This window comes from Pezoporus wallicus, unplaced genomic scaffold (assembly GCF_028554395.1).
Source record: "Pezoporus wallicus isolate ANWC-B61680 ecotype Strahan unplaced genomic scaffold, APGP_CSIRO_Pwel_v1 scaffold_7392, whole genome shotgun sequence".
In the NCBI taxonomy this organism is placed as follows: domain Eukaryota; kingdom Metazoa; phylum Chordata; class Aves; order Psittaciformes; family Psittacidae; genus Pezoporus; species Pezoporus wallicus.
Genome location: NW_026639923.1, coordinates 1372616 through 1386758, shown reverse-complemented (window position 1 = coordinate 1386758; position 14143 = coordinate 1372616). Strand labels below are relative to the sequence as shown.

Genomic DNA, 14143 nt, shown 5'->3' with positions numbered 1-14143 from the left:
AGCTTTACTGCTGAAAGCTCTAGACTTTCTGCATACATAAAATATTAAATTCTAACAGAACTAGTACTGCTTAGACAACTCAAAGAGAAAGAAGTCTCAGATTTTTCCTGTTTTCACAAAGTGCTTCCTTAAAAGCCTCTGCTACTACTTTAAACCAGTAGCAGTAACAAATAAATCCCTGGCAGTACCAAAATACACATTAAGACCTCTAAAATCCAACTCTTCTAGGTGTATAGATGAGAAAGCCTCCTAACACTCTCCTTGCTCACATAACTACAAATAAAGAGAAGCTGCCGAGCTTCAACTTTCTTGCAGTTAATGGGCTCCTGTAATCCTGAAAATGGATGAAAAAGAATGAAAGGAAAATTAGCCAACAATTTTCCTGCTCACTAACAGAAGCAAAAGCCCTCCATAGAATAGCAACATTCTCTAAAAACAAGAGTCACTGTATGCATGCACTTATTAAGTACATATAAAGCTTCTATTTAGAAACAAATCTGAAAATTTAGAAGTAACTCTTGTGATTCTTCACTTGCACGATTCCCTTTCCTTTAATTTGCTCCAAAATCTCAGTCTTACAAATCCACGCCCACCTAAGAATAAAGACAGTCTTACAGAAAAATACAGGCAGAAAAGGAGCAGTTCTTTTACAGAAAAAATATGAAGAGAGATATATTCTTCAGTGAGATTTTCATGCACCCTTATGTATTTTCTGTAACATGATCACTTCTATCTGCACAGGGCATCAAACCTTGTTTCCCAGAAATAAACAGTAAATGTCAAGGCTCATTTTCTTAGCTGTCTGTAGACTAAAGGCTCTACCTGTAGCCTTCATATTCTCCAATCACTAGACAAATACATTACAGCACTATAAAGCCTGCACACACATCGAACAAAATCTTCTTTTCTAAGGTACCAAAACAAAGTTATTTTCATTGCAGCACAATGCTTGGTAACATCCCACACTGCCCACACTCCCAAGGGCCTATGCTTCTCCATTTCATAGAATGGTTAGAGGTGGAAGAGACATTAAAGCTCACCCAGTTCCAACCTCCTGCCATGGGCAGGGCCACTTTCCACTATACCAGGTTGCTCCAAGCCCTGTCCAACCTGGCCTTGAAGACTGCCAGGGATGGGGCAGCCACAGCTTCTATGGGCACCCTGTGCCAGTGCCTCAGCACCCTTACAGGGAAGAACTTCTTCCCAGTATCTAATACAAATCCACCCTCTTTCAGTTTAAAGCCATTTCTAAACTGAGTAACAACCACTCATAGCTACACCTCCATAACGACCTGCTTCTTGTCCCATCTCGAGGTACACAGACTCAGAGCACTCAGCAGAGACATGAGAATTCCTCATCATTTCTTCAAATTTTGAAGTTTCGTCAGTTCTGACTTCGAGGATGCTCTCATAATGTTTTTTCCAGAGAGCAGGCCACACCTATATCCTCTTTCCTCTACGTTTCCACAAAGCTTTTCTCAATCCCTTTTGCAGGGAAGTTTCCTTTGAGCCTTTGCACAAACGAGGCCTTCTGACGGATAAAACCCTCAGTCTCGCCCCCCGCAGCCCGCCAAGCCATCGCACAAAAGGTACACGCCTTCAAAACACCTGCACCGCAGAAACCCCCTGCCCGGAGAGCGGGTGCACCCGAGAGAGGCGGCGGAGCAGCCCGGAGGAGCGGCCGCCGTCGCCCGACCGAGCTCTCATCCTTTTCCGACATTGATTCTGGGCACGGCCCAAACCCCCAAAAGCTGCGGGATGTATCGGCGCCGGCCTCCATCCCCGACCGCCCCGGCCGAAGGCGGCTGGAGCCACCGCTCCCCCCGACCAGGGCCCTCTCCCGCCCCTCACCTTGAGGATGTTCTCGTAGATGGTGGCCCGGAACTCCAGCAGCGCCTTCTGGTCGAACTCGCGGCCGTGGATGATCCGCATCTGCTTGAGGAAGGTGGACTTGCCGCTCTCGCCGGCGCCCAGCAGCAGAATCTTGACGAGGCGGCGCACGGCCCGCCTCTCCCGGGCCAGCATCGCGTCGATCTCCCTGCTCCGCCGCCGCGCCTCCCGCTCTGCATCGCGGCTACGCTCCTTGCCCTCCCGCCGCGGCTGCTCCCCGGCTCGGCCCGTGGCCTCGGCCGGCAGCAGGCAGCGGCTCAGGGTGCGCACCACGCCGGACATGGCGGCTGGGGGACGGCAGGAGCGCTCACAACGCCGCGGAGACCCCAGCCAGCTCCGCCAGCATCGGGCGGAGGCCACCGAGACGCTGGGACCCTGGAGGCGGAGCAGCCGCCGCAGCCGGGGGCTAAGGGCCGGGACCGCCCATTCCCCCTCTCCCGGCTCGGCTGGCGACGCTGCACAGGGAGTGGAGGCAGGCGCGGCCCCGGGAGGCCGGCCGGCCGGGGGGAGGGGTGGCGGCTGCGGGGCGCGGCCCGCAGGCCCTGCCGGGGGAGGGGGCACCGCAGGTCCGCTCGAGGGGTCGGTGAGCGGCGGAAAGAGCCCTCCGAGCCCCTCGGCCCGGGTTCAGCCAGCGGCCGCCTCCGGTGCGGGGCCTCGCTGTGGGAGAAGGCGGGCCCGCCGAGCGGGTCGTGACGGAAAGGCCGTTGGCTTGAGGCGGGCGCTGAGGGGAAGGGGTCCGGCCTGTAACGGGCGGAGCCGCGGTAACGGGGAGCGGTGTTAACGTGCTGGGGCACAGCGGACCAGCGGCGGTTAGCGCACACCTGAGTGATGCAGTTGTAAAAGTCATGCAGTGACTGTACGAGGATCTCTCTGCAGGCTGCAGCCTGAGGCTCAGCTGCCCCCGGAGCAGCTACCGGTGAGGTGCTAGTGCCGCTGACACACACAGAGCACCGGGCTGTGTCTGCCACACAACACACCGCAGCTCGTAATGGGTTTTGTAGGCGGATAAGTTCTGCTCTGAAGACAGAGAGCTGGGTTTGTTCAGCCTGGAGAAAGCTCCAGGGAGACCTCAGCGCAGCTCCTAGTGCCTAAAGGGGCTGCAAGAAAGCTGGAGAGGGGCTTTGGACAAGGGCCTGTAGGGACAGGACAAGGGGGAATGGCTTTAACCTGACAGAGAAGGGTCATTTAGATGAGATATTAGGAAGAAATTCTTTACTATGAGAGTGTACTTTACTATGAGGGGAGCACTGGCACAGGCTGCCCAGAGAAGCTGCAGCTGCCCTATCCCCAGCAGTGTTCAAGGCCAGGCTGGATGGGGCTTGGAGCAACCTGCTCTAGTAGAAGGTGACCCTGCCCATGGAACTGGATGAGCTTTAAGGACCCTTCCAACCCAAACTACTCTGTGATTCTGTGAGAAATTTCATTTCTTGATTGATGTCAGGTGTAATTCCTTGTACAGCATATTGAAGCAATCTAGTGCTGGGCTGATGATGAGGCAGGGATTAAAGTATCAAAGTACGCACCTGGAAGAAAATCCCCTTGCTCTACTGATTAGGTACTGGAGGAGGAAAAAGAAAGCATTTTCAGAAGCAGCTGGTATGTGATGGCCTGGCAGTGGCTGGGATCCCACACCTTCTGGCTGCAAAATGCAGTCCTTAAAGACAGGCAGGTCCTCTGTTCTATGAGATTATTTTGTCCTTTCTGCATTACTTCCTTTGCCTGTTCTTCCAATTATTTACGCCATAACCATCTAATCCTGTTTAAGATTTGGGTAAATTTTTCTACCCCAGGACTGTATCAAATAGTGGGGCAAGTGAAACAAATACAGAGAGCTGAAGGAAACTTGTCAAATCAGAGGGATTTCATACAAAGTTAAAGATGTTACAAAGCTTTAATATGTCCCAAGAGACTGGGAAGTCACAGATCTGGAACAAACCCAAAAGCAGTTAAACAAAACCTTTGTGAAAATCTGGCGTATTAATCACACTGGGATGCTGTTGTCAACACTTTCCCAAGCGAGTCCTTTTCTCCTTAGCAAGGATAGACACCTAAAAACACCTTCAGGTACTGCAGAAGTCAGGAGGAGAACAGCACAAGACCCTTGGTCATGAGCCATTCACTACAGCACAGAACCCTTCCTGAGAGTTCACTATCCTTCGACTGTTGTTTTGAGACCTGGCAGCAGCTCGCTCCACGTATAAAATAGCGTTGTAATTCACGACTTTTCCCACTGGATGTCATCATTGCCCCACAAGAAGCCAGTCAGCGCGATGAAGACAAATCAACCCCAAGCCCCCATGCTCTGAAGGCCTGATTTTCACAACAGCTGAGCACTCAAGACTCCCGCTACAGTCCGCAGATGCCAAACTGCCTGGAAATCAGCCCCTGTGTAACTGTGAAGTGCCCAGACTGGCATTTGCTGATTAGCTCAGTTGCTCATGCCCCACTAGCTTTTTCTGTGCCCTACTTCAGGTCCTCTTCAGACTTCTGAGGTTCTTACGGCTTTTGGCAGAGAATTCACAGTGCAATCCAGCTCCTACAATAGGCCTGCTTCATCTGTGAGGGTGAAATTAAGGTATACAATAAACTAATCAAACAAACCAGTTGCCAGACATCATTAGTCCTCTATGCAGTCATCCATGAAAGCAGCTTTCAACAGCTTGCATCAAATTGTCAAAAGGAAAAGGTCCTCCCTTCCCTCTTTTCCCTGCAGCATTATGGTTCCTCATTTTGTTTTCTGCTGTGGATCTGCAGCCAGATGGCTTCTGCTGCTCTGCTGAGGGACATGGGAGAACCTCACAAATGGTTGTGGTGATCCCTGTTGATGTTTCTGCAGATGGTCTGAGTGTAAGCAATTGGTGTAAGCACCCCAATAAAAGCTTGGCTTCTACTCAGTCCCAATGCCTTCCCTTTCTCCTTTTCCTTATCATCTGCCCAGTTCTGTTCTTCAAGATTTCTAGTTCATCTCTCTTCTTTGGGCTTAGACTGCAATTAAAACAATTTATATTGATACAAAACAATGCTGACTTAATTTTTTCTCTTCCTTGTCTTACTTTCTCAGGTTTCCAGCTTTACCTTTTTCTGGTTTTACTCTGTTTTGTTTTTTCCCCATCTATGTTTCTTCCTATAACTCTTCTTTCTGCTGAGATGAAGAAATACTTGTACAGTTGCTTCTATTTCTCCTGCCTTCATCTTCCATAAATAGAGCAGGAGGGAGAGACTAAAAGATGGAAGAAAACAGAGGATTGGAGCACAGAAAGACAGAGGCAATGCGGGCAACATTATTTCCATCTCCCTTGTTGCCTACAGAGCAACTGAATTATGAGCAGAAAGACAGGGAGCTCTTCAGGGAAAGGCTGGAGCATGAACTTCTGAGGCCCTAGCCCTGAAAACAGACGGCAGAAGATTAAAGCTGAAAAGCTGAATGGCAGCTGGTAAAGCTGGTGGTACATGAAGACCTCATTGCAGATGGGAATGACATCTGGGCAGCTCTGGTAAATGAAGAGGTAGTTATGGAAAAACACTGATACTGAGCTTCAGCCAGTAACTCCCATTTTCTGCTTACAGAAAGGTGAGAAGAGGATGTGGCCTCACTGATGAATGCTGGCCACAGGAGTATGTGAAATGAGAGTTGAGCTGCCTGACCTTGGTCCTTTCTATCTGTTATAAGCTCCACTTGTTTCTACCCGGGTCAAGCATAGAGAAGATATATGGATATATATGGATTTAGTCTTTGAAAGGATGCAGAGCGATCATTTCAGTGCCTCAAAGCTCGTAGTTAGCTAATCCCAAAATCTTCCCAAGTGCCCACCTGGATGATGGCCCATTTATTACCCAGTCCACTGAGACCCAGAGCTTAAAAGACTCTGTTCTGTCCTCTGAAAGCATATTATCAACACCATCAGCAAAGGCACCATGTGGAGGAAGTGCAGCTGAGAATGCAAGTAATGAATGCTGTATTACAAAGCTGAATGTTTGCCCACACCTGGGACATGGCTTTTGTTTTCCTGTGTGCCACCAGACACTGTCACTGCCAGGAAGAATATTTTGCTCAGTGAAACTGGGAAGCAAATAAATAACAAGAAGGATATGCTCACCACCTTGCAGTACAGAACCACGTAGCAATATCAGAGCACTAATGTAATTTAAACTTCAGCATTCAGACAAGAACCTGGCAGTCTTAAGACAACAGCAAGAAGTATGCACTGATGGAATCACCTGAGTTGATATATCACCCACCTTGTCCTTTCTGACCACTGTGCTAGGTGAGCAAACAGAGTCAAAATATTAAACTGCTGTTACTGCAGGGCAGATGCACTCCTGGCTTAGGCTGACTTAAAGATGTTGGGGCCCTTGAATTGCTCGTTGTGCATTCAGCTAGCAAAGCTTGTAGATCTGAAGAACATTTATGATCTAAACTTGTGCTGCTTCTCTGTTGTTGAGACTCTGACTCCCTTTGCCTCAGGAGGTGCTGGAGTTTATAGGCACTTCAAGCCCTCACCTAAGCCGGTAGTTTTGTCATGTTAAAAGTGCCATGTTCTGCTTATTGCATTCTCAGAGGTTTTATATGGCTTTTTCTATTACCTTCTCTCTGCACACTCCCCATAGCAGAATGAAAATGTGGAGAGAGACAGATGAATAATGTTCTCCTGTGGAGGAATGAAACAAAAATAGTTCAAATAAATAGATCAACTATTTCCTAGTAACATAATTAAGCATACGGGAACCTTCCAGTACTAATATATTAGTTTTTTGCTGGAGGTACTGAGACCTTGGCTAGATGTTTTCTGCAAGACTTTATGATCTGTATTGTAATATGCTCTTTCTCAGAGATTCAAATTTTTTGAAATGATTGTAGTCTCAACTCCCATGAAGCCAAAGAACACTGAAGTATTTAGGCGTCCCTCAAGCAAAAATCCACTTACTAGTGAATTTGTACCTCAGTGTATGCTTTGTGCTTTTAAATATTGCTTTACTATACAGTTGTTTGGAATATGTGTTCTTTTTTTTATATCCAGATTTGCCTAAACTTGAGCTTCTATTGACATCAGGACATTAAAAACTATGTCCACATGAAGAACTAGAGAACCATGAGCAGCCTTTTAATGGTAAGACTGGAAGAGAAATGAATAACAAACAGTGCTTTCAAATGATAATTGTTTGATTTTATTCCCCCACAGCCCAGGGAAGTGTTCTAGATCTCTGCCATAATGTACTTGTCTCAGAGTTAAAACCAGTGTTTCTTGGTTTTAGAGAAAGCCCCTGAGATGTCTGATGCTTCCATCCAGATGGAACTCCTAAGGAAGGACAGACAGTAGGATGGCAAGGAGTGCCCAGACTCTTCTACCTGCAAAACATGTGCACAGGTTGGTGATCGGTTGTATCAGGTGGACAAGTTGCAGGAAACAGTGAAAAGGCTGCATGGTATTAGGGCTGAGACACAGACAGATGGGTTTAGAACCACGCTCCTGTGGTGGACGCTATAGAGAATGAGGCACCTTAGACCCTGGTGACCCACAAAAGCAGAAGAAATCATACTCTATGTTAAGGAGAACCCTGAGTATATGAAAGTCAACTATGGCAACTGTGAAAACTCTATCGAATGCCTCTGGGTCAAGACCACAGAGGTCATCGCCAAAACATGCCTACTTCTTCTATTAAATTTATAGCCACTATGTCTTTCTTTTCCATGTGATATTTTCATCTTCTGTCCCACAGAGGATACATTACTCATATACATAAAATATGTGAGTTCTGACACTTCGTGGAGTTAATTTTCACTGTTTTCAGACTGCTTAACAGTAGCCTGTTTTCATTCATTACACACCAGCCAACGAGTGGATTAGTTTACTTTCAAAACACCAAAACCTCATATTACTCCCCAAACAATTAATTACTGAGAGAAAACAAGCCTATTTTTAACACAGCCTGAAAGTAATTCAAGGCATGTCCTGCCAAGTGTTCTGCAGCTCTGTTCTTAGTGTGAAGTTCTTGTGGCTATACTCAGGGACAGAGTACCTTGATTCAGAGAGTATAGAAAGGTCAGAAAGTGAGGTTCTGCTCAAAGGGCACAGAAACTGGGATCTGAATGGGACTATGTCTCAACAGTCTCTGCTTCCAAGTTCTAAATCTGAAGATGTATTCTTAGAGCACAAAGGGACAGAACAGGCACATACTAGCTCAAATACATGTCTTTGGCATACACAAAAAGTCTGGCATCTCAGATACAACTTAAAACCCAATGTAAGTCCTGAAAGTGTTTGGACCTCTGATTTTGAGTACAAAGCCTCACAGCAGTAAGCAGCTTTTTCAATTCAGGTGCCTATTTTGGTTAGTCACCTATGTCATAAAAAGCCATTGGAAAACAAGATGAGTGAAATTAAGAGGGGAAAAAGAAAAAGGCACAAATCTATAAAGTGCTAAAGCAAAGCCAAAGAAAGTGGAGCTCCATGAGAACAGAACAGAACACGTTTGCTGCCAAGTTACGTCCATTTTTTTCTGCACTGTTTTTAAAATGACTTTTCATCTGGTGATGCAGAGCCAAATATCTCTACGGGTAACATGTAGCTCCCCAAACTCATAGGAAATTAGCAAGCCTTAACAAAATTTATGCATGGCTTGCTATTGCAGTTCCACATTTAAAGGGAAAACAGATGTTCTCTTTAGTTATTCTCTTCATGTCCAAACGAAAGCTGTTGGGTACAGAGGTTTTTTTCTTAAAAAAAAAAAAAAGAAAAAGGCTGGTGCTGTAAAGGTTACAAATGATGCAATTTTTACAATCCTACTTCAAGGCTCTCTCCTACCCCGAATTGCTGAAGTGATGCTTGCAGATGCCTGTCACCCACTTACCAGCCTCATATTTCTTAACACCTACACTTTAGGATGAATAAATAAAACAGAGTCCAAAGTATTTGCTTGAGACCATTAATGGCCTGGCAAGCCAGGCTTCCAAGCCTTTGGCTGAATTCATTGTTAAGTTTCTCAGCCCAGGTTAGTTTCAAAAGTGAGGCAGAATGGATATCTCTGAAAAGCATGCTATTAGCCGTGTCACTAAATGGGTCTCTCAAGGCTTCAGCATGAGGAAGGAAAACAGTGATTCTTCACCTCCTTCACCTGCTTCCCTTAGCTTTGCACATGCACATTCTGCCCACATAATTTTCCACCACACATTGCAGATGGGCAATCTTTTCTCTTTCTATTTTTACACAAACATTTTCAAGATGTGCAAAAATACTGGCACTTACAGTGAGTGTTTGCCATCTGAAAGAGCTTGCCACTGCAAACATGTATGCATGCATCCACACAGATCTCATATTCATTCTTTACTTTGCAGATGGGTATCAAACACAGAGGCTTTCAAAATGCTAATTCATTTGGGATGCTATATTTGTTTGTTTCTACAACATGCTTTTTCATTGCTCCCTGGATGGGGGAGGATCCCAATCCTTTATTCCTCTGCAGCTACTAAGCGGACATTAATACAAAAATCAGGTCCCTATCCACAAAGAAATGCCCCAGAAGAACAGCAAGTACAGTAAATTCTAGTCATGGGCTTCATACCCTTTCAAACTATTTATCCAAACAATCCTTTCTAGCCTGTGATATGCATGGTCTTCCAGATAATATGATAAATAATATGATAAATAAATGTGGCTACTAGCTAATGTAGGAATGATTAGTCTCCAAAAATGGCGAAGGAAGGGACTCTGTCATTTAAAGAAAGGGTAGCAAACGATGCAAAACACAGGTGGCAGGAATGCAGAGAAGAGCTGGCAGGAACTAATGAGATGAGTGATCAGCATTTTATTCAGACAGTGTTTCAGCGTCCACCCAGAGGAGATTAAGTATCCTGTCCTCTCAGTGCAGAGAAGGAGAAATAAATCAGGTTTTACCACAAGTAGGGTGGCAGGGAGTTAATTAGAAATGGTGGGGGGGATGGGATATTTCAGTTTGCAAAGGGATAAAAAAATGTACAAATGAAAGAACTAAAACACACTGAAAACACATTGGAACACACCTGGGAAACAAGTGACTGAGGATCCTGCATGAGGAAGCTGCAGCCACAGGGGACTGCACACAACAGGTGATTCAGACAGCTCAGCTGAAAGCTGCAATCCAGTGCCAAATGCTGTTCATATGAGCTGTTACATGAAAGCAGACATTTCCCATACCCTGCCTCACGTCAGGGTCTTTCCATCAACAAAGCATGTAAAAAAGGCAAAGTTGCAGAAGAAAATGAAAGGACCTTAGTTTTCCGAGTAGTTTTTTAAAAAACCACAACCCTCATTAAAGTCAATAGGAATTGCTCTATGTCTCCTGTAATTTGCCTCCCAGGATCTGTGCAAAACTAGAATATGTCAGATTCTGCTATTAAAATGAGCAGAACTGCATGAGAAGATTAGCAGAAGCCACAAAAAGCAGAATGGTGGTGAAGCTACCTTATTGCCCCATGTTCAGTGATTTCCATTAATGATTTAACAGTAAAGTTCAATTAAATGAGTAGTAGATACTGACACAGCCCAGCAATAGATCTGCTCTGTGCTGGTGGAGCACATGCATATGGATATGTTAAAGCAAGAGAACCTTTCAAAGGCAATGCACCATTTTTCTTCCCTGTCCTAAGCTGAGGTTAATTGTGCCTGGGGCGGGTACGTTGCTAGTCCTAATGAAGATCAATTCCAAGCTGAGAGTCGAGTCCCTGCTTCAGCCAGCTGACTGACAATACCGTGTTTCTGGGAGGGATAAAGGCTTCTGTTGTCTACTGGGTTTAAACTGTGGGTACAAGTAGGGTTAGGGGTGTATTGCCTTGCAGGAAGCAAAGTCCTGTGAGCTGATGGGTAACATATTACCTCTGCGGAAAAAGGTCCTGCTGCATGCCATTCCCGATCTGCTGATGTACCCTTTCTGCCAAGAATGCCACAGGCTGCAGGTCACTGCTCAAGAGAAAAGGCTTGTGTGGAAATGAATGCATGAATATGTCTTCTGGCTGAAATATTTAATCAATGTTTAAGTGACTTTCTGCCACCAGTGAATATTAAATTCCTCATTTTGAGGAAAAGCTGGGAGTCACATTTCAGCAACATATTCAGAGCATCACTACATTCAGATAGCGTCAGATGATGCAAGAGGCTGTGGTCAATCCCCATTGCAGTAATTTAGGTGAGTGCAGAAGAAGGAGTGCTGCTTTTTGACTGTCTCCATGTTTGTTATTTATACGCCGTGTCATTTTGAGCCTGTTGTTCGCTTGTAGCTTTGGGCTGACAGTTCCCTGATTCCAAAGGCAATTCAGCCCCTGACATAAAGCAGAAGAACAATGCACAGTTCCTGTAAAACAACAGTGCTCCCCCCGCTGCTGTCAGAATGCAGGGATTAGATGCAGAATAATGCAGTCCCTGATCAAACTTGCAGCTGTAATTCAACCTCTGGACAGTGCTGATGCCATAAATTTGTGAAGAAAGTGCAGCTCAAGCGGTTTGTGAACAAGAGCTGGTAAGTCCAATTGAATTACAGTTGTGGGAGCAGCCGAGATCCCCCTGCACCGAATCATTACTAATGAGAGCCAGAGAATGATTGCTTATGATTTTAATGAAATTGAATTTTAATTTATAACCTTGGCTGGAAGAGGAGGAGGAAGAAACATACAATGAATATTTGTGGGTGACAGGGCAAGAGTACAACCAGAAACCCAAAATAAATGGAAGGAGAATGTATTCTCCTAGAAGAGGCAAGATAAAATGTTATCTTCAAAAATATGCTGAAGTTTTAGCAAAGAGTTGTGATACCATGAGCGCTGAAGAAAGTGACTCTGTATCACAGTTCTGATGATGAGAGAGCTCAAAGAAAATGCTCAAATATGTTTTCTTCAATCCGTTTAGGCTACTCAGAAGAAGGGGAACAGCTCAGCTGAATCTGAAGCCAGCACAGCCCATTGTTTTGGCATGAAATCAGCAGAATGGTAACTACAAGCACCACTGACATATTATAATCAAATAATCACATGGAGCCCTTTCTGAGCAAGTCTTCCAGTTTCAGCACTGAGTGGTTATTCACTATTGAAATGAAAAGCATAATTAACACTAAATACTCTTTTAAATAGAATAATGTTCCTTGCTGTTTCCCTTGCTATTTTAATATCCGTCTTAATATTGCACTGTTTCTACTGGGACAAGAGTAAGGCATAGGGAGGTTAAAAAAGTCATTTATAAAGTTCATCTCAGATATGGAAATGTGAGGAAAGAAATGGGGAAAACAGAGAACTTGAGTAAGGAACACAAAATGGATGAGCAAGAGAGTACTCACAGCGTAGACTGCACAAGTTTTGCAACTTGTAATACGAATCTGCCATTCAGAGATGATCAGAGAGGTGTGGAAGGTCTGGGACTTGGGGTGCACAGCAAGGGCCAAATCAGGTAGAGAACTGGAGAGGTGCTGGAAAATGCTTGGGCTTTTGACTTTACATTTACTTTATGGAAGGTAAATCAGTATCTCTTCCACCTCAGTGCACTTGTATCATATGGTAATCTGTTACAAGGTGACCAGGGCTTGAATATGTCTCTTCTGAACTCAAAACAGCTTAATCTAAAGAGCTTTCTTTCCTACAGAAGGTCTAAAGCACTGTATTACCTCATGCCACAGGGTGATGGGACTCAACCCAGTATTTTATTGTACAACTTGGGAATCAGCAGCTAGAAACAATCACTATCCAAACAGTAGAACATGCAAATTGAGTGGAAATTCAGTGGTATTTGCATATATTAAACTATTTTTTTTATCCAAATAGTATTAAAATGAGTTTTGCTGTACAAGAGAGGATTTTCAAGGAGACAGAGTAGTTCGACTGGGAGAAACATTATAAACATAGGTGGCTAATAATGAAGGGTCATTCTCTTCTTCTGTGTGTCACAAAATTATTTCACATCAAAGTGTATTGTCATGCACCTCATTTACTGGGACTCACATGGCCTAATTGATTTTGTAAACCGAAGCTGTATCACGTCACCACTGGAGGGAGATATTATGCTTTTAAAGAGCTGTAAACCTGCTGCTGCCATAAAGGCCCTTCAAGTAGGAAAGGGTGAAAAAATCATCTGGTGAAGTACAGCTGCTGAGTTTGATCCAGGCTGGACACAGTAAATCATAGGTTCTAATAACAATCATAATACAGCATGAAGGAAACAGTGCCAGATTAACAAAGACACTTAATGTTTCCACTCTGATCAATACTGCTCAAGTGAATGTTATCCAGACGTCTGAATTTAGTCCAGGTTAAATCCACCATGGGTATTCTCCTCCCTTTCTCCTCACCCTCTCCCATCGCTCACAAACTGTGCCTGCAGAAACCCATTTGTGATGTTAAAAGTCCTGGGCTGATATTTCCTAACCCTTTAACTGATGGTGACCTCAAGGGTGACCAAAAAAGTGTTCCTGCAGATGGCATTATTTTAGTTTTCACTTAACCCCTCGTGGCCTAGTGTCCTATTTTACAATCATTCAATTACCCCTGCTGCTGCTGAAAAAACCCAGCGAGAAAATAATTATTTGGTGTTGCTGAAGGTCATCAGCTGCTAGAGAATAAGGGACCCTCAGACAAGCTCCAAGTCATACTGCTTGGACACTTCGACAGCTGACAAGTACATTGTATGTACTTCAGGAGGCAGTCAGGGTACTGAAACTCAGCTCCAAAACCCAAAAGCTTCTGCTAGTAGAACAGAAGAAGCAGTTCTGCTAGTAAATCTGATGTCCTGTGGCACATTTCCGAAGAGGATAACGTTGCACATCTCTGTACAGACTCATTTGGCTGTGGGGGGCACACTCACACATTGTGCTTAAGTTCCAGAGCAGCATCTCAGCAAAATAAAACATGTGATAAGAAAGAAATTCCTGTGTGAGGAACTCTCACATTTCTAGTAACAGTGAAGAGTCGGCGGCAACTTTCAGCTCAGCTGACTATTTGGGGTTTCTGGTTTGAACTTTATTAATGACAATGCTACCACCTGCTTGCTGCCTCCTCATTCCTGAATTAGGCTAGTTATAAAATTAAAGTAGAAAACAAAGCTTTGCTAAAAAACATATTCTTATCACCTCCCCATGCAACTGCATCTCACACCTACAGTTGCAGCTAACCGTCGGTTTCCTGTTGTACTCACTGAATGGGATGATATCAGAGTAAATATTGTTGAATTGCTTATAAATCTCTAGAGTGAAATCCTAGCTATGCTGAAAAGAGGAGCTTCGCCACACATTTTGATAGTTT

At 44.7% G+C, this 14143-nt stretch overlaps 1 protein-coding gene and 2 long non-coding RNA genes across 3 annotated transcripts in view; 2 read left to right on the top strand and 1 right to left on the bottom strand.

The window, feature by feature from the left end:
- GNA12 (G protein subunit alpha 12) overlaps positions 1 to 2416 on the bottom strand; it is a 38643-nt gene extending 36227 nt beyond the window's left edge. Inside the window, exon 1 of the mRNA XM_057416914.1 lies at positions 1852 to 2416. Coding sequence (XP_057272897.1) covers positions 1852 to 2172 — 321 coding nt within the window. The 5' untranslated portion in view covers positions 2173 to 2416. The remainder of the gene's footprint in view (positions 1 to 1851) is intronic.
- A 289-nt stretch (positions 2417 to 2705) lies between these two features.
- On the top strand, positions 2706 to 7235 carry LOC130603285 (uncharacterized). Its single transcript, XR_008973118.1, has 3 exons — positions 2706 to 2806; positions 5200 to 6155; positions 7144 to 7235. It is a non-coding gene; the product is annotated as an uncharacterized LOC130603285 (long non-coding RNA).
- A 1682-nt stretch (positions 7236 to 8917) lies between these two features.
- LOC130603286 (uncharacterized) lies at positions 8918 to 11995 on the top strand. The gene is made up of 2 exons (XR_008973119.1): positions 8918 to 11379; positions 11766 to 11995. It is a non-coding gene; the product is annotated as an uncharacterized LOC130603286 (long non-coding RNA).
- The last annotated feature ends 2148 nt before the right edge of the window (positions 11996 to 14143 follow it).